The 19,945-nt window shown below is 42.3% G+C and overlaps 1 protein-coding gene across 2 annotated transcripts in view; it reads left to right on the plus strand.

Moving 5' to 3' along the window:
• PTPRJ (protein tyrosine phosphatase receptor type J) overlaps nt 1-19,945 on the plus strand; it is a 79,756-nt gene that overhangs the window by 48,790 nt on the left and 11,021 nt on the right. The window contains exons 2-15 of one of the 2 annotated variants that reach the window (XM_065839556.2): nt 1,224-1,242; nt 2,286-2,453; nt 3,076-3,339; nt 3,876-4,142; nt 8,285-8,551; nt 9,182-9,448; nt 10,563-10,829; nt 12,022-12,288; nt 13,196-13,462; nt 15,204-15,494; nt 15,746-15,877; nt 18,341-18,551; nt 18,696-18,814; nt 19,380-19,467. In XM_065839556.2, coding sequence (XP_065695628.1) covers nt 1,224-1,242; nt 2,286-2,453; nt 3,076-3,339; nt 3,876-4,142; nt 8,285-8,551; nt 9,182-9,448; nt 10,563-10,829; nt 12,022-12,288; nt 13,196-13,462; nt 15,204-15,494; nt 15,746-15,877; nt 18,341-18,551; nt 18,696-18,814; nt 19,380-19,467 — 2,894 coding nt within the window. Of the gene's footprint in view, nt 1-1,223; nt 1,243-1,541; nt 1,642-2,285; nt 2,454-3,075; nt 3,340-3,875; nt 4,143-8,284; nt 8,552-9,181; nt 9,449-10,562; nt 10,830-12,021; nt 12,289-13,195; nt 13,463-15,203; nt 15,495-15,745; nt 15,878-18,340; nt 18,552-18,695; nt 18,815-19,379; nt 19,468-19,945 lie in introns of those variants that run through there. The other variant, XM_071808959.1, reaches the window with a different exon arrangement.

Here is a 19,945-nt window from a genome sequence, read left to right on the forward strand (position 1 = left end):
TGCCAAACCAGACCCAGAAGGGCAGGGGCAGAAACTTTCTGTGCTTGCAAGCCTCCCTGGCACAAAGCACTGTGACCTGTGGATCTCCAGCACAGTGCTGGGGACCTACCTGTCCATGGGATGTGTGTATCTCTGCATACTTGTCTTCACTATGTCATGTGTAGCTTTGCAAGGTGAATCATGTTTAATCCCTGATACAATTGCTGAAGTGATCTGTCTGTTACATGACAAAAGTGGCTGCTGTAGCCGGTTGGCGTCAGCTGGCTACCAGAGTCTCCGGGGTTTCAGGAAATCAGAGTTTCCCTCTCAAGTGCCTGCAGATCTCAGTCTGGGGCTTCTATTTCGCTCCTTCAGGAGCGTTTTGTGCTGCCATCTGGAGGGAGATGAAGAAAACAATTTCCAGGCCAGTTTGCACACTAACAGGAAGGGAAATGGCTGCTTCAGAGGTAACAGCATAGAGCTGAAAGACTGAAAAACACTTTCGAAGCAAAATTCTGGTGTGCTTGTCAGTATTACTAGCATAGTAGTTTCAGGTTGCACTGCAATGACAACTGTTGATACAAAGTGATATGTACATACATATAAACTAGATTTCAGAATATATGCTAAATGTTCTGGACTCTTACTACACAGAGTTTGTTTCAGAAAATGCAAAACATTATTTTGTGAGAAGTAATAAGGTTTATACTGCAATAGGAGGAAATAAAAGTTGTTAGGAATAAAAAAACTAATTTGCATCTGCTGTTTTTTGTGGGATAGTGTTGAAGTCTTTTGACTAAAATCTTGTAGGTTTTGTTTTTAAGCTTATGTAGAATCATACGGTCACTTAGATTGGAAAAGACCTTTAAGATCACTGGGTTCAGCTGTAAATGTAACACTGCCAAGTCCACCACTGATATGTGCAAAATAACCAGCATGTGTTCTGCAAGCTGGTTTTGTGACAAAATAAACTGATTGGTTAAAAAAAAAAGAAAAAAAAAAAGTGGAAATTAACATTTTAGCAGCATGTATGTCATGTTTGTTTCTTTTCTCTAATAGTTTGGTGTACTTTTGGTGTTATTTTTATGTCAGTAGATTTTTAGGTATCTCTTTTGCAGGTTGAAAAGTGTGGAATGCAATAATAGATTTTTTTTTTTTAACTGATGTTTTTTCTCCTTCTGTGTGTTAATTAAACCCGTCCTTATTTTAATTGAGCTTTAATTTCTATTCTTTTTTTTTTCCAGGTCAGATGTACAGTTGCCTGTAAGTATAATTCTGTTACTCAATTATATTTTATTTTGTATATAATTCTCATTATCTTAATTTCTTTTAAGAAAGAATGAACAGTATCAGATAAGTATTAAAAAAAAAAAAAAACCACCTTCCTGAAAAGGATTTTTAGAAATAGCATTCAGAAATATAAACTTGCTTATTTTAGTGACTGTAATTCCTGCAATGCATTTAAAGATATTTAAAGATATAAATGTGCACTTTAATCTCTTTGCTTTTCAGTTTGTGAAGAGTTCTAGTAAAATCAAATATGAATGTATGTGCTTTGAAAGACTGGGAAGTGTACTTAAAGGCAACACAAACCAATCCAACCCCAAAACAAACAAACAAACAAAAAAGACACTCAAAGTGATGCTTTAAGGATTTTCTGAGGTGAGTACAGCACCTGCTGTACTTGCCAAGATGACAAGTTTTCATGTGGCAAAAGTTTTCAAAAGTGCTTGCAGATGAGTTCTACCTTAATACCATCAGACTTGCGTGAGTTAGCTTTTGGGCCTGAGTCAAGTCTCTTTGGGCTGTGCTGTATCCACCTGAAGTTGTTTTCTGTAGGTACACCAGGTCTCTTCCTTATGTGTGGGAACACATTGTGGGAATATGAGGACATTTTTGCTCATGTACTGAGGGGAAGAGACAAAGTTGCTATGCCAGGTTAAGTAAAGCAGCTAGCTTCTGATCATATGTGAGGAAAATACACACTGCCAGTTTTGTTCAGTTCTCTTCAAACAAAACTGCACTGAAAAAAACAACAGATCATGGTTGTTTTCATCCAAACCATGAGCAGAGTCAGTGAATGACCAAAATAATGTGGCAATCTCTTAACCTAATTCAAATCATCTGAGAGAAATAAAAAGTGGTAAAACCAGGAAATGTGCAGTGAAATCTCTGTAGGAGAACAAACTGGGAAAACAGAAGTGATTGCATGTCTGTGCATGATATTTATAAATAACCATATTTTAGCAAATGGGAAACCCAGAAGTTGTGCAAAGATGCTTATTGCTTTGTATTCTTTCATTCAGGCACTGAGGATTGCAGCTCAAAAAATGAAACTGAAGAAACGGGAGCCAGTATTAGTGATAACTTATCAATAAACCTTACCAGTGGGAACAAAACCTATGGAGGTGTAAGGTCATCCAGGGATGTGTCACAGTCCAACAGGACAACAATTGATTGGAACGGTGTAACAGGTAAATGGTTCGGAATGTAACTGGATTGTGAATCTTCAGGGTGTTTTTTGCTTTTATACTGTGTTAGCGTTTTAAGCCCGAACTCTAGTCCAGAGTGCAAAGATCATTGCGGGGGTGTGGATCCACCTGCTTTACTGGACTAGAGAATGAGCTGCAACAGTTCAACCGTACTGTGAGATACAGATTTGAAATACATATGCAACAGAGCACAGCTGAAGTACACTACCTAGTACAGAGGTATTACGTATCTAGAGGAGAGCTGCGTGAATCTTGCAGCTAGAAAGACCAGCTTAGGAAAAAAAGCAACAAGTTATGTGGTTCAGTCTTTCTCAGCACCCTGCATGAAGCTAACAGCTGAGGCAGGATGATAATCACTGCTGCACCTAGATGGCTTTACTCCTTGAGATGAAGAGAAACTTGAGAAGTTAGGGGAAGAGTATATTGCAGACATAGCAACTGTGCTTTGCAAAATATGAGGATGGCTTGATTATTTTCCCAGGCTGATTACTGTTCTACAGAGATCTGTTGTCTGGGTAGGGCAGGGGGAAGAGTGCTTTATGTGTCTGTCAGCAAATATTCTTGCAGATTAAAAGTTTGTTGTTTGGTTTTTTTTCTCTTACAGAGCCCAGATTGGTTCTTGATCTCAAGGCAGAGTATGTTGGCATGACTTCTGTGAACTTAACATGGGCAGTGAATGATACTGCTTCCAACTCCTACACATACAGGATAGAGGTTGGAAATGGCACCTCTGTTAGGAACCTGACGTCCAATGTCACCGAAGCTGAAATTACTGAGTTAATCCCTGGCACAGTGTATAATTTCACAGTATTTGCAGTAGTGAATGGTGAGACAGAAGAAGGGCCTATATCCATAAGCCTGTATACAAGTAAGTCACAGTTGCTAGCAGTGCTATTTCTGATGGACTGTATTTTGCTGTGCAGCTCAGGGCTCTGCCTACATATGTGAGGACTGTGTATAGACATGATATTTTAGTCTTGAAGTCTGATATGGGCTGTATGCAAAGGATGAGATGTTAGTGTGCAGCGGAAACATAGCCCTGATGTTTTTGTTTTGTTTTTAATTATTGTCCTTCACCACTTTCCCCTGCATCATCATCTCTTTCCTGCCCACCTCTTCAGACTCCCAAGGGAAGCCCTGGGAGTGCTGGCACAGCATTGACCTGTGCTTCTGCTTCAGGCTGTCAAAGGGAGATGAATCTTACTTAGCATGACTTTTCTTCAGTTCTCTTTTGCTGCTCATTGATGCAAAAGCCTCCAGGAGCATCTGGTGATGTTGTTGGGGTGCTCCTGCACTCTGAATGATGAGCGATGTAAAGAGTGTGATGTAGTGGTGTGCCTGTGTTCCTTCTGTCTGTGTCTGGGAGCGGATGCTCTTGACAGGTTGTTGTCTTGCCTTTCACAGAGCCAAGTCGAGTCCATGATCTCAAGGCAGAATATGTTGGCATGACTTCTGTGAACTTAACATGGGCGGTGAGCGACACTGCTTCCAACTCCTACGTGTACAGGATAGAGGTTGGAAATGGCACCTCTGTTAGGGACCTGACGTTCAGTGTCACTGAAGTTGAAATTACTGAGTTAATGCCTGGGACAATGTACAATTTCACAGTATTTGCAGTAGCAGCTGATGGTGAGACAGAAGGAGAAGGATTGTCCATAAGCCTGTATACAGGTAAGTAACAGTTTCTTGCTGCCCTGTTCTGCTGGGTACCTCAGAGCTCTGGCTACCCGTCTGAGGGCTGAAATATTGAACTTTGGTGTATAGATGTGATGTTTTAATCCTGGAGCCTAATTTGGACTGTCCACTATGCATGGGGTCTTAATATGTTGAAGAGACATTCCTGCTTTACAAATAAAATAACATAAAGACAGACAAACCCCACCTTCATTCCTTTCCATCCTCATATGGGAGATGAATTCTTGTCACATTGTCACATACTACCCAGAGGTATGGGTGGGAGGAGAGGTGACTGGGATTCGTCTGTCCCCTTGGTTGGAAAAGAGTATACGCAATACTTAAGTTCTGTAAACAAAAGCCTTTTGTTTTGCAGCTTGTTCCAAATTGGCAAATGATTTGGTGGCAGAAGGATTTATGTTATTTAGGCTCAACTGGTAAACATAAAACTTATGCAGCATGTGGGGCTGTAAACCTTATGTTACTGTATTACTTATAAAAAGGAAAGCAAAAGAATAGAAATATAGGAAAGAATGAGAGAAAGGGATTTCACCATCCTTACAGTTCTGTGATGTGTATGATGGGGTTGTAGTCTCAGACCCAGCGGTGTGCAGTATCCTCCAGTGTCTGGTTCAGTTCCTGCAGTGAGCCTGGTGGGCAGAGGAGTCCTCAGGATGATGAGTGTGCTACCAGTGCTTGCACAGGTGGGCTTTTTATAGACCGCTGGATCACCTGCTTGCATCATCTTTTGTCTTTTGTGCAAGCGTCACTGGGGGGTGATTGTGAAAGACGGAAGAGTCCTGAAGGGTCTCAGGCCACCTTGAAGGGTCTCAAGCGGTCTGGGGTCCTCTCCCTTAGTGCTATCAGAACACGGGGCTATGTGTCCTTCAACATGCCCTCCACCTCCTGTATCAGCCAGCCAGCCTTTTTCTGTGGCTCCTTAGCTTGTCCTTGACATGTACATTGCAATTCACTGTATCATGATCTCCCATCTGCTGCTCCTAGTTATGTCCCATCTCCTGTGGCTGGATGTTGCAGAACAGGTTTTGCCACAAAGTTTGAGACGTTACCCTTTTAGTTTCTCATGCACATGTACTCAGTGAGCCAACTAGGAAAGATGTCCTTCTAGACTTGCCATTTGTGAATAAAGGAGGACTTGGGGGAGATGCATCTGCTTCGGCCACAGTGATCATGAAACACTTGAGTTTAAAATTTTCAGCCTAATACGAAAAAACAGTCGCTATGCTGGACTTCAAGAGGGAAAACTTTAAGCTATTCAGGGAGCTACTTAGCGGAGTACCCTGGGAATCTGCTTTTGAGGGCTTAGGGGTCCATGAGTGCTGGTCAGTTTTTAAGAACCACCTTTTAGAAGCATAGGAGCAGGCAATTCCATGGTGCAGAATGTCAAGCAAGCAGGGCAGACCAGCTTGGCTGAACAGGGAACTACTCGCGGAACTCAGGAAGAAAAAGAAACTGTATGATCTCTGGAAGCAAGGTCAGGCTTTGCAGGAAGAGCACAGAATTGTGGTCTGTATATGCAGGGAGAAGACACAAAAGGCTAAAACTTATTTAGAGTTGAAACTGACCAGTGTTGTGTCAGACAAGAAAAAGCTTTTTAAAGTATGTTAATAGCAAGAGGAGGTCTTAAGAAAATGTGGGACTGATACTTGAAGATGGTCACCTGACTAATGGGGGTGAATTAAAAAATGAGGCATTCAGTGCTTGTTGGTTGGGTTTTTTTTGCCTCAGTCTTTAATGATATGGTGAAACGAATTAATAAACTTAACAGCAGAGTCAATTATACTGTTAAGCAGGCATTCTTTATTTTATTGGCCCTGGGGAACACTTGGGATCATCCTCCGTAAGTGCTGCAATGACTAGATGCTCTTGCATTGCTTATATTCACACAATTATTCCATATTCATTACAGTTTTTGGAAATTTTTAACATGAAATACATCTATACTAAGAAATAATTGATAAAGTTAGTTATAATTGATTAGTTTCTTGCTTACAGTACATCTGTGAAATACTGGTTAAATATAAGCTAAGCACTCTGCTTCTAAACAATGTATTACTTAATCTTCTGTCTCCCTCTTGTCATGCAGAAGGATCTAAAATTTGAAAAATATCCCAATGTTTTGCAGGTGGTTAGAAAGCATTTATCATGTCAATTGGTTAATGATGGGTACATCTTTTGTAACTTAATCACAGTATACGTTAATTTAGCATCTTCTCTTCAATGGGTAGACCTTGGGCTACAGGTCCCCTAAGCTGGAGGACCACAAATGCAGGAACAGTGACTTTCCATTTGCGGACACTGAAACTGTAAGGGACCAGCTGTATCAGCTGAATTTTAACAAGTCCATGGGGCCTGACGGGATTCATCCCAGAGTATTGAAGGAGCTGGCAAACATTATGGCAGGACCGCTCTGGATTATCTGCCAAAGGTATTTGGAGCCTGGGGAGGTCCCTTCTGACTGAACGCTACGCAGTGTTATTCCAATAGACAGAAAGGATGTGAGGGAAGAAGACCCAGGGAAGTAGCCCTGTTAGTCTAACCTCAGTTCCTGGAAAAATTATGGAGAAGATCATACTGGTTACTATCGAAAGGCATTTAAAGAATAACACAATTATCAGGCACAGTTAACATGGATTCACAAAGGGAAAGTCCTATTTAACTAGTTTGATATCCCTCTGTGAGAAGGTTATCTGCCTAGTTGATGAAGGGAAGGCAGTGGATGTGGTTCATCTGGATTTTAGTAAGGCTTTTGATACTGTCTCTCACAGCACCCATCTGGATGAGTTGTCCAACTGTGGGATGAGAGGTTCACATTGTGCTGGGTCAAGAACTGGCAGAGTTCAAAGTGTTGTAGTGAATGGGGCTACATCTAACTGGTGGCCAGTCGCCAGAGGTGTGTTCCTCGGGGTTCAATTCTAGGGCCAGTTCCGTTTGATATATTTCTCAACAATGTAGATGCAGGAGTTGAATGCACCATTAGCAGGTTTGTTGGCAATACCAAACTGGGAGGCCCTGTTGACGTCGAGGGACAAGAGGCCTTGCAGAGGGATCTAGGTAGATTGGAGCACAGGGCAATGATTAACGGCATGAAATTTAACAAGTCCAAATGTGGGATTCTACACCCTGTGATGGAGTAATGCCAGGCTCAGGTATAAACTAGGAGAGGAGTGGCCTGAGAGCAGCCCTGCAAAAAGGGATTTGTGGGTGATGGTCAACAGCAGGCCCAGTGGGAGTCAGCAGTGTGTGCCCCGGCAGTCAGGAGAGCAAACTGCATTCTGGGGTGCATCAAACACAGCATAGCCAGCCAGTCAAAAGAGGTGATTGTGCTGTATTCAGCCTTGGTGTGGCCTCACGTTGAGTACTGTGTGCAATTTAAGAAGGATGTGAAGGTTCTTGAATGTGCCCAGAGGAGGGCAACAAAGCTGGGGAAAGGGCCAGAAGGTATGTCCTGTGAGGAGCAGCTGAGGACTTTGAGCTTTTCTAGGTTGGAGAAAAGGCTGAGGGGTGACCTCATTGCTCTCTACCTTCCTGAGGAGGGGGACATGGAGACAGAGGTGCTGATCTCTTCTCCCTGGGAATCCAATGACAGGATATGTAGGAGTAGTTCAAAGCTGCACCAGGGGAGGTTTAGGCTGGACATTAGGAAGCATTTCTTGACAGACAGGGTGGTGAAACACTGGAACAAGGTTCCTAGACAGATGGTCAATGCCCCAACTCTGTCAATGTTTAAGAGGTATTTGGAAAATGACTTCGATATGTGCTTTAACTTTTGGTCAGACCTGAAGTGATCTGGCAGTTAGACTAGGTGATTGTTGCTGGTCCCTTCCAACTGAAATGATGCCGTACCCTGCCATACTGTTCTCTTTCCTGCCCACCTCTGCATTCCTATGGGAAGCTCTGGGAGTACTTCGGACCATCAAAGGGAGATAAATCCCAGTTAAGATGACTTTTCTTCAGTACTCTCTTAGCTGCCTATTGGCGCAAAAGCATCTGGGAGTGTCTGAAAATGTGGCGAGGGTGCTCCTATTGAGGAGAGTGATGTCGTGATATGCATGTGTCCCTTCTGTCCATGTATGAGAGGAGATGTTCTTGACAGGTTGTTGTCTTGCCTTTCACAGAACTAAGTCGAGTCCATGATCTCAAGGCAGAATATGTTGGCATGACTTCTGTGAACTTAACATGGGCAGTGAACAACACTGCTTCCAACTCCTACACATACAGGATAGAGGTTGGAAATGGCACCTCTGTTAGGAACCTGACGTCCAATGTCACTGAAGTTGAAATTACTGAGTTAATGCCTGGGACGATGTACAATTTCACAGTATTTGTAGTAGCAGCTGATGGTGAGACAGAAGGAGAAGGATTGTCCATAAGCCTGTATACAAGTAAGTAACAGTTTCTTGCTGCCCTGTTTCTGGTGGGTTGTGTTTTGCTGTGCAGCACAGGGTTCTGCGTACCTGCCTGAGGGCTGAAATATAACACAGGCCTTACCTGGGGTGTCTACTACGAATGGGGTGTTAACATGTGGAAGAAACACAGCCTCAATTTCTCGTTGTTTTATTTGGTCTTTCTGGTTTGTTTTTAAACACTAGATCCCCTCCAACCTCCACCCCATCCCAAAACAAAAAATCCCTCACAACATCAAAACCTAAAACTAATGATCCAAGCAAAAAAAACCCAACCCTCTGCCTTCCGCTCTATCCTTATCTCTTTCCTGCCCACCTCTCTCAGGACTCTCAAAGGAAGCCATGGGAGTGCTGGCACAGCATTGACCTGTGCTTCTGCTTCAGGCTGTCAAAGGGAGATGAATCTTACTTAGCATGACTTTTCTTCAGTTCTCTTTTGCTGCTCATTGATGCAAAAGCCTCCAGGAGCATCTGGTGATGTTTTTTGGGTGCTCCCGCTCTCTGAACAAGGAGAGATGTAAAGAGAGTGATGTAGTGGTGTGCCTGTGTTCCTTCTGTCTGTGTCTGGGAGCGGATGTTCTTGACAGGTTGTTGTCTTGCCTTTCACAGAGCCAAGTCAAGTCTATGATCTCAAAGCAGAATATGTTGGCATGACTTCTGTGAACTTAACATGGGCGGTGAGCGACACTGCTTCCAACTCCTACGTGTACAGGATAGAGGTTGGAAATGGCACCTCTGTTAGGGACCTGACGTCCAGTGTAGCTGAAGTTGAAATTACTGAGTTAATGCCTGGGACAATGTACAATTTCACAGTATTTGCAGTAGCAGCAGATGGTGAGACAGAAGGAGAAAGATTGTCCATAAGCCTGTATACAAGTAAGTAAATTGTGCTTCTCAATTCCACGTAAACATGCAGTTTGTACCAAATTGCCTTGTTTTTTTACCTTAGGTTTCCAGCTTTTTATTCTTTCTTATTGCATTGTTCCATGTGCCTGAGAACATGAGTATCAAGCAGTCTCTGGTAAAAGGGAAAAGGTCTGAGATTGCGTGTATTGCCTGGAAAGCAGTTACTTGAGTCAGCTTGGCTGCACAAGTGTATGCAGAGATTCAGCTGCTACAACAGTGTGATTTTTCTCTACACTTGAGGGCTGAATGGGCCCCCTAAAATGCTTCTGGGAGCAGATTATCACAGCTTATACCAAAGAACCTAGTGTGTAGGGATGTGGTGGCCAGGTTCACAGAGGCTTTTTTTATCTTGAAGATTGTTTTGAGTTCTTTGCAGAGTCCCTGGCCCTGGGGTTTCCTGTAGGCTGTGATGCTGCCTAAGGCCACATTGTCGAATGAGCTGCTGGTTTTGTCCATTTTATGCCATGGCACCTCTTTCCCAAGTCAGAGGGACAGATGGGAGGAGATCTTTTTTGTGTGTTTGATTTAGAAGGGGAAAGGAAATAGGCAACACCCCTACAAAGCAATTAGAAGCAGTGTGTCCTGGAGCTGCTGCTGAGTAGATGAACTTGTCTAAGCTGCCTGAAGTGAGTCTTGTCTGCCTGGTGTTGATGCTGAATCAGGCTTGCAGACACAGCCCCTGGGTGGGTCAACTGTTCGACCTGCTCAAGGAGCCCATTTCCTTCTACTGATGTTGGGTAGAGGCTGAGCTGAAGGACTCAAACTCCTGGGTGCAATTTTGAGGTAACAGACCAAAATCATGCTACACTCTGCTTCCTTCCCTGATTGCCATTTGTGTCTCTGTCTGGAAAGCCACTGTGCAAACAAATAATTTTAGCAAGAGAAATGAAATAAAGGATATATCCCAGAACTCCTGTGGCCTTTCCAGAGATGCTCCAGCATGAATGTCTGAAAGTGGGCATTGATACTGTAGAAGTGCTTCTTGGCTACGAATAACGCTTATTCTGTGTGGAACAGGGAAATGTCTGTGGCTCTTCTTCCTTAATTTCTCTATCTTGACAGGCTGTTGTATTGCCTTTCACAGAGCCCAGCCCAGTTCTTGATCCCAAGGTTGAATACATTGGCGTGACTTCTGTGAACTTAACATGGACAGTCAGCGATGCTGCTTCCAACACCTACACCTACAGGATAGAGGTGGGAAATGGCACCTCTGTTAGGAACCTGACGTCCAATGTCGCCGAAGCTGAAATTACAGAGTTAATCCCTGGGACGATGTACAATTTCACAGTATTTGCAGTAGCAGCTGATGCTGAGACAGAAGGAGAAGGGGTGTCCATAAGTCAATATACAAGTAAGTCACAGATTCTTACAGCCCTGTTTCTGGAGCACTGTATTTTGCTGTGCAGCACAGGGTTCTGCCTACCTGCCTGACTGTTGTGATTTAGTACTGTTGTAGACAGAGGTAATGTTTTGGTCCTGGAGCTGGCCAATTTGCCAGGCGCAGAATGTTAAAGTGCAGAACCGGCCTTGCCCTGACAGAAAGCTGTTGGTGAAGTTTGTCCCTGAGGCTGACAACTCTGAGACTTTTCTCTGAGAACCTCTATCTTCTAAATTTGGGAAAGGAGGTTTGTTTTAATTTCCTAGAGTGTGGGTGCCTCAGACCATTATTTTAAGGGGATCTTGCACAGAGCCTATTGCACCAAGGGAACTTTTGTGATTTGGGAGCCCATAGGAGTCATCAGGCTGCAGCAGTAGAGTGAGATTTAGGCAGTGCTAGTTTAGGGGAACTGCTTTGGCCATCCAGCACCTGCTGTGCTGAGTATTGAAAGTCTTGATGTGGGTCTTGGAGGGACCACTTTGGAGCTGGCCTACAAGGCTATAGCCCAGCCTGGTCATTCCATGGGGTGTATTGGAAAGGAAACAGATGCCTGGTTTTGTAATTTGTGTTGTCCTGATATGTACCTGCATGTGTGCTCCTACCTTTCCAGTGCATTCCCAAAAGTCTCTCCTGTGCTGCTTGGCTGTAATGGCTAGTTGCCCTTTTCTGAAGGTGCGTGGAGAATAAGGTGCTGCAGAGAGGGTTTTTGATGTGGTCTCTCTGCCACAGGAGTGAGCTCAGGGCATGGGAGTCGGAGCAGTGGCACGGTGCCTGGGTCATCACCTCTGTTCTGCTTCTAGTGATACTGGATGTTCCTTAGCTTTTGCTATGCAGAGATACACCACTGTTTTTCTCCTCTACTCTTTTTTTCCTTCCTGCCCACCTCTCTGGATTGCCAGGGTAAACTCTGGAAGTGCTGGCACCATGATGACCGAGGCTCTTGCTTTTGAATGGGAAAGGAAGATGAATCACACTTGAGATGCCTCTTTCTTATTTTTCTTGTATGCAGCGATTGGTGCAAAAGCCTCCATAAGCATCTGGTGATGTTTCTGAGGTTCTGCTGCTCTCTGAACAATAACTGATGTAGTGGTGTGCCTGTGTTCCTTCTCTCCATGTATGGGAGCAGATGTTCTTGCAGCTTGACAGGTTGTCTTGCCTTTCACAGAGCCCAGCCAAGTCAGTGATCTCAAGGCAGGATATGTTGGTGTAACTTCTGTGAACTTAACATGGACAGTGAACGACACTGCTTCCAACTCCTACATGTACAAGATAGAGGTGGGAGATGGCACCTCTGTTAGGAACCTGACGTCCAATGTTGCCGAAGCTGAAATTACAGAGTTAATTCCTGGGACGATGTACAATTTCACAGTATTTGCAGCAGCAGCTGATGGTGAGACAGAAGGAGAAGGGATGTCCATAAGTCAATATACAAGTAAGTCACGGATTCTTACAGCCCTGTTTCTGGTGGACTGCATTTTGCTGTGCAGCATAGGGCTCTGCCTATCTGTCTGACTGTTGTAATTTAGTACTGTTGTAGGCAGAGGAACTGTGCTTTGACTGTTTGCAGTCAGAGATGTTTGTGGGAAGCAACATAAGGCTTTTTTGAAAAAGTAAAATAAAACTCCTCAAAAATAGTAGTTGTTAAAGGTGGTCACCAAGGCCTTTTACACAATGAACTCTTCCCAAGAACCTGTCTCCCTGGCTTGGGATTTGTGTGGGCGGTTTTGCTGCCTTCACTTCTTGCAGGGTGGGAGCATCACACCCTTATTTTAAAGGGCTCCCACACAGAGAGAGTAGTGGAGACCCCAGGGAACTTTTGTGATTTGAGGGCCTGTGGCTGCCATTGGGCTGCAGCAGGAGAGTGAGCTTTGGGCAGTGCTGGCTCAAGAGTGAGCTCAGGGCATGAAGGGTGGCAAAGCAGCACAATGCCTGTGTCATCACCTCTGTCCCTCTTCCAGTGATATTTGATGTTCCTCACCTTTTGCTGCACACAGTTACACCACCATCTTCTTTGCTCACCTTCTCCTGCAACCTTTTATCTTTTCTGACCATATCTCTGAATTCCCAAGTAAAATCCTGGGAGTGATGGCACCATGGTGACCTGTGGTCCTGCTTTGGACTGTCAAAGGGAGATGAATCTCACTTAAGATGGCTTTTCTTCAGTTCTCTTGCTGCCCATTGATGCAAAAGCCTCCGGGAGCATCTGGTCATGTTGTTGGGGTACTCCTGCACTCTGAATGATGAGCGATGTAAAGAGTGTGATGTAGTGGTGTGCCTGTGTTCCTTCTGTCCATGTCTGAGAGCAGATGTTCTTGACAGGTTGTTGTCCTGTCTTTCAGAGCCAAGTCGAGTCCATGATCTCAAGGCAGAGTATGTTGACATGACTTCTGTGAATTTAACATGGGCGGTGAGCGACACTGCTTCCAACTCCTACACGTACAGGATAGAGGTTGGAAATGGCACCTCTGTTAGGGACCTGACGTCCAGTGTAGCTGAAGTTGAAATTACTGAGTTAATCCCTGGGACAATGTACGATTTCACAGTATTTGCAGTAGCAGCAGATGGTGAGACGGAAGGAGAAGGGTTGTCCATAAGCCTGTATACAAGTAAGTCACAGATTCTTACAGCCCTGTTTCTGGTGGGGCTCTGCCTACATGCCTGAGGGTTGACATAAAATATTGTTTCAAGGAGAAGTGCTGCACATGGCCTGCCTGCAGTCAGAGATGCTCATGTGTGGAAGGGAGTTCTGTGGGAGATTTTGTTGCCTTCTCCCTGTGGATTAGGCCCTCTGTCCTTATTTTGAAGGGCTCCCACATAGTGTGTTGTGCATGGGGGACTTCCCCCACTGGAGGGGTCTGTGGCTGCAGCAGAGCTGTGGGCAGCACTGTGTGTGTGGCTCTCAGCCGTGCTGCTCTGCTGAGTTCATCAGCAGAGAGAAGGTTGAGGTGCTCCTGTGTTCCTCATGCTGGCATTGTGACCATTTTTCCACCTTCTTGCAAATATGTGCTGCTGTGTCCTTTGTTTTGTCTTGTTTCAACTGAGGTGAAGTGAATCTATCCTCAGTGGAGTTTTCAGAGGTGCCACAGGATGAACCCATTAAGAGAGTCTCTGGTACTGTGAAAGTGCTGTTTGGCTACTTATAATGCTCATTCCTTCCAAAATGTGGAAGCTTGGCGGTGCCTCTTCTTTTTCAGTCTCTGTCAGCAAATATTCATGAACATTTGTGGAGTCTCGACTTTCACAGAGCCCAGCTCCATTTTCCATATCTGGATGGAGTATGCTAGCCTCTGATTTTTCCCATGGAGTACAGATGACACTTCTAACTACACCTACAGGACAGAGATCCAGAGTCATGGTTCCTCCTCTAGAAACCAGATATCCAGTATCACCAGAGCTGTTACTACAGATGTAAACCCTGTAACCTTCTATAATTTGGCCACATTTGTAGGACTATCTGACAGTGTTACTGAAGGAAAAGAAATATATATACGTTTCAGTGAAATAAGTCCCAGTTGCTCATATCTATCTTTGAACTAATTCTGCTACATCTTGTACAGAATTCTGCTTCTCCTTAGTTTCTTAAAACAATACCCCTTTTAATAGCAAAATAATCCATGAGCCTTTTAACACTGTATTTTGAAGTATCAGTATTTCTTTATCAAGAGAGGAAATAAATTTGCCATGTGTTACAATTGTACAAGTCATAAGAGTTTTCATCTTGAAGGCCAAGTCTTATAAGATGTTTAGTTTAGAGGGATCTTTCTTCTCAGTGTTACTGCTACCGTGACTTTTTAAATATAATTTTCTATGTGGTCACAGGGTTGCAATTTTTATATTGCGTTCTATATGACTCTATTGAACATAAACCAACATGTTGTAGTTGCTGCTCTGAGGGATGGCTACCACTGTGTTCTTAATGCACAGACCTTATATCCATTTTCTTATCTATTGGCCACTAAGAGTTTTACATAATGATACAAGAGGTTAGTGTCAGTCTACATACTACTTTAAAATGTTCTTAGAGTAGTATGTTTGATTGTTGAACAGTTTTTTGAAAACTTTGATCTTGACAGATACTTACCCTACGTTTTCTCAGTAAACCTGTCTGCAGAGGAGTTTATGCAGAAGAGGTCTACGTACTTAGTGTGCTAAATACTTCTCTTTCTCATAAGGTAGCAAGTCCTTATAGGCAGTAGCCTCATGTTTTTAAAAGTGGAAAGAAATACTGTAGTTTTACAAACGTTTACACACAGAACTTACAAGTAGACAGCTTTTTCTATTTACTACAATAGTTGATTTTTTTACTCCTTTTTCTATTATTACTTTTTTCCCTTCCTTTTTATCCAGTTCCTGCCTCGACGAATTTATTTCAGTGTGAACCAGTGGCAAATCAGTCTTTCCTAATGCTGAAGTGGGAATGTCCTTCTGGTAACAATTCTGGCTTCAAAATTAAAATTCAAATGTCTAATGGCACATGGAAAGAAGAAGAGGCTCCATCCTGCACGAGGGAAGGCTCAGAGGAAACCTTCACGACAGCACCGTTAGATTATTTCAGCACCTATATTGTTAATATTACAACTCTTTCAAATAATTCTGAAAGCCCTTCAGTGTCAAAAATATGTAATACAAGCATTACTGGTAAGCATTAAGATTTGAGAAGGAAAGATTTTAATAAAATTAAAATATTAACTTCATGATTGCGGAATACTAAATTTGATATGCAGGATGTTTATCAGCCTACAGATTATGAATAAACACTACATTCATGCAAAATCTAATATGATGTGCAATAGAGAATACGTTATATGAACAGCATCCGTATTCCAGCATTTTCTTGTTTGGAAAACTTTATCAATCATTAAAGTACTAAAGAGTATTTCTGTTTGTAGATCCACCTCGTCCAAGCGAAGCTCCTTTAGTCAAGGCAGTCAGTCACAGCTCATTGTCTGTTGAATTCTCTGACTTTGAGTCAAGTAATGGACCATTAAAAGCCTATGCAGTAATGATCACAACAGAAGAAGGTAAGATGTTATGATATTATTTTGTAGCTATGCGAAACAGTTTATCAGACAGCATTGTTTTAAGCACTAAATAGGTGTTAAATGGAGAGAGAAAATGCTGCCTCAGTTTTTTTAATCACCACTCAAAAATCGTGAGGCAAATAACTTGTTTTATTGAAGTCAGATCACTCCTTGTTTTCAGAAAGCTACTCTTTTCACTCAGCCTTTTCCAGCCTGACTTACCCTTGTATATGTCTCGTGTGCTGCCACTGCCCTGTTGCCATCTCAGTTTGCCAGTAATTCCTGTCACAAGACTGTGTAGTAGATCCTTCCAGCCCCGAATAATTTTTCAGAGTTACTAATATAAGCAGCTTTTCCTTCTCCCTTCTTCAGTTGGAAGATATCTGCAGTAAGATCTTGAGACAGAGAGAGCACTTTCCTTTAGATTTGACTTAAAACACTTCATTAACTGAGAGAGATGGGTGCAGGTGGAGGGCTTGAATAACATTGTCAGCATTACATGCTGACATGGGAGGTTGAACACCAGGGAAAGCTAAAGGGTAGTCTATCAAACTCACCTCTTTAAAGCATCTAAACAGAGAAATACCTTGAATTGGTGAATATCTAGTGATAAATCATAAAATTAAGGAATTCACCTTTGCAGCATAGGTTCTAGTTGAGCTGCTTTTAATTTCATTTTGCCAGTGTACTGGAGGAATAAAGCAGCTGATGGAGATATCTCGCGCATGGGGAAACTGACATTCATGCTTATCCTTTGTCTTAACACTGGAAATTGATCTTGCAGCGGTTTGACTGTAGATCTTTCTTCTATTGTTTTCCATACAACATATGTCCAAGAAATGCCTATATATATAGTACATCAGTGCAGAAAATTGCTATTTTTCAAATGCCTACTCAGCTGCCCAGGAGTTCCTGTTTCGAACATCAATCTCTTGCATGCAGCAACAGCTCTGCTTGTACCTTCTGCCAACCCTGTTCAGTCTTGATGAGATTCACTGTGTTCTTCGGTGTGGTTTTAATTGCAAGGTATTCAAGAAGGAGGATTTTCAAGATGTGATTGAGAGAAATAAGGAAGGAAGATCACCAGTATTTATAATAGACTCCCAAGTGCTTTGATAGGAGCAGAAAAATGTCCTTATGACCAAGCGTTGCTGCAGGTTTATAGTGTGGACGTAGCATTAATATGCTTGAGATGTTTCTCTGTCTTTAGACGGAAGGGACTTTATTAAATTGGGTAAGTGATGGTGTCTAAGGCTGTTGGAGATGTCCTAGGCTGATATCCAAGACATCCACAAGGAGCTGCAGATATAACTTGGGACATGCATCCTTTAGAAATGGAAACTAGGGACCAAACAGGACATAAAATGTATCTCAGGTAGTATTGAACACCCATTTCTAGGCAACTGAGTTAACTGCAACATCAGTGGCTTTCAATAAACGAGCACATTAGAAGAGCTGTCTTGCACCCTGTTCCTGTACAGTTACAGTTGATCAGAGCTTTTCTGCTGGTGGCAGATCAAACCTTGTCTACACAGCTGTAGAAAATTTACTAGTGCATTTCCACCTTTCAGAGCTGCTGCAAGGCTTCTTCTTTTTAAAGGTGAATTCAATGCTATATCTAGTTTTAGAAGGAGCTTTTAGCTTTGTAAAGGCAGTCAGTAGAGACCAATGTATGTAAACTTCAGTCAAATGAGCAAGACTCTTTTTTCCTCCTGCAGCACTTTGAATATTTACATCAGCTTGCTTGCTCTTGAGTTGCTGGACAACTGGTAACCTGAGCTTGTTTATTATCTCTTAGTCACATGTGCCTCAACTTTCTAGGGTTCATTTTCTAATGACAGACACTGTAAACTGATGCTGTTCTGTAGATGGTGTCCTGTTGGTCACTGTTTGACTGTGGTAGCCTGTTCCTCTTAGTCTTTCAAAAGAGAAACTGTTCTGATCACTGTTTGGTCCAGTGCTTGTCTGTGTCAAGAGAAGCCAGAAATTGACTCATCTCTTTAGGCTTAGGTGCAAGACTTCTTGTAAGACACAGCAAGGAAGTATAGGTCAGGACAAGGTTAGTATCACCCCAAATGAGGCTGGATGCTGTTTGAGTAGCACGATGTTACCAAATACCAGTTGACTTTTTCTACACTGTTTGCATAATACTCTCTGCATATGTTAGTGGATAGAGTGTATATGTACCTTTACAGAGAAGTTCTACTATACACGGTAGGAGTAAAACTGAAAGGATTTTAAAACAACACTGGGGAGTAGGGAGGTAGTTCAGTAAATTGTACTGCAGTAGAAGAGATTTCTGAGTTTGTCTGTTGCACTCAGCCTTTTGTATCACGCAGTGTTTATGGAGAAAGGACAACTGTGGTTAACGTGACACACTGTATTAGCATCTCAGCCACTGTGCTGATTGACACAAAATCAGTGGATGATGTATACCACATATATCCTTGTTTTTTCCTGAAGGTTGTGAGTGTTTGAAGTCTAAATTGAACAACACATACAAAGATTACAAGAAGAAGAAGACAGACACCTATGTAACATATGTCATAGATACAGAGCAGGCAAAATCACCTTCTTTCCATTCTCAGAGTGGTACAAACATCGTTAATGTAGGCAAGGGAAACACAATGTATGGCTACGAAAACGGACCATTGATTCCACTTCATTCATACAGGTATTTATCTCAAACTGCTGTTTGCTTAATTTTGCTGCACTTGAAATCTAAAAAATCATCTAATCAAAAGATTACAGATGTTGCTTAAGGCTGTTAAAACCATGTAATGTACCCGTTTTCTTTTTTCTTCTCCCTTATCAACAGGGCATGTGTTGCAGGTTTCACTAATATAAGCTTTACTATGGCCGACATCATTGTGGGGGAAGATAGTTATGTATCGTTTTCACCCTGTTCTCAGCCGGTTTTGCTACCCCAGGATCCAGGTATAGTTAATGTCAAATACAGGACTGGCTGGTTTGGCACATACACAGTGTGTGGAGATTCCTTAATTTTGGCAAGTTTCATAATAACAGCAAAGCACCTGTTAGTTTCTCTGTGATGGGCTATTTCTTTGTAGCTTTGCAGTGACACTGCTCTGTGAATTCACACCTTAGTAGTTCTGCGGGTGACCTCTTTTTTGCATGTATGCCTTCCACTGTGGAAGTAACCAAAAGCTGTGCTACTCATAGCATGCTAAAAGGAATTGGGTGGCACACAGACTTTGGTACAGAAACAAGTAGCGAAAAGTATCTAATGTTCTAACAGTTCTGGTAAATTAGAAGCAGGTGTATTGGAATGCGAATACTAGTCCCTTGATCCCAATTTTTTTATTAATTTATCATTCTTGCCTTATTATTCTTAACAACCTTTCAATACTGGTACTGCCAAAGGACACAGTATAACAAGAAGTTTGGTAGAGCAGAGTGTTCTCTTGTAGCATGTGGATTGAGTTAGATCATTACCAGAGAGGTAAATCAGTAATGACTAATAGTGTTTCTCTTTTACCAGGGGTCATTGCTGGAGCCGTTATTGGATGCCTTTTAGCTATATTGGCTGTAGTCACTATTGGGGGTTTCATATTCTGGAGAAGGGGAAGGTAATGTGTGTTCATTATTGTATTTGTTGGGATAAGGAACATCAGCTATTTCACTTCGGTATCTTCTCCTAAAAAGGCCTCTCTACTTTATCCACTTCTGTCATAATGCTTTAAAATACGTTCCATTAAAAATGTTATTGGATGTTGCAGATTAGAGTTGATGTATCAAACTAGTTTAATTACTTTGTTCAACCCTATAGTTACAAACTAATGAGTTAAGATTTGTTTTGTTTAGCTTTTCTGAATTCATACACTCTGAAATAATTCAGTCAGAAGAGAGCAAACATCACAAATTTTTGTGCTAAAAGACATGTGTAATTGTATCTTAGATGGTTTTATTTTAAATTATCCATTAATCACACTTTTTAATTGCTTGATGGCCTGTCACATGAAACTTCCATTCTGGAGTTTCCAGAAGCTGTTGAGTTGCCAGGGTTTGAGCTGATCTTTGTTTCCAATCTTTTCTGAATAACCTGGG

Source organism: Patagioenas fasciata, chromosome 5, assembly GCF_037038585.1.
Source record: "Patagioenas fasciata isolate bPatFas1 chromosome 5, bPatFas1.hap1, whole genome shotgun sequence".
NCBI classification, from domain to species: domain Eukaryota; kingdom Metazoa; phylum Chordata; class Aves; order Columbiformes; family Columbidae; genus Patagioenas; species Patagioenas fasciata.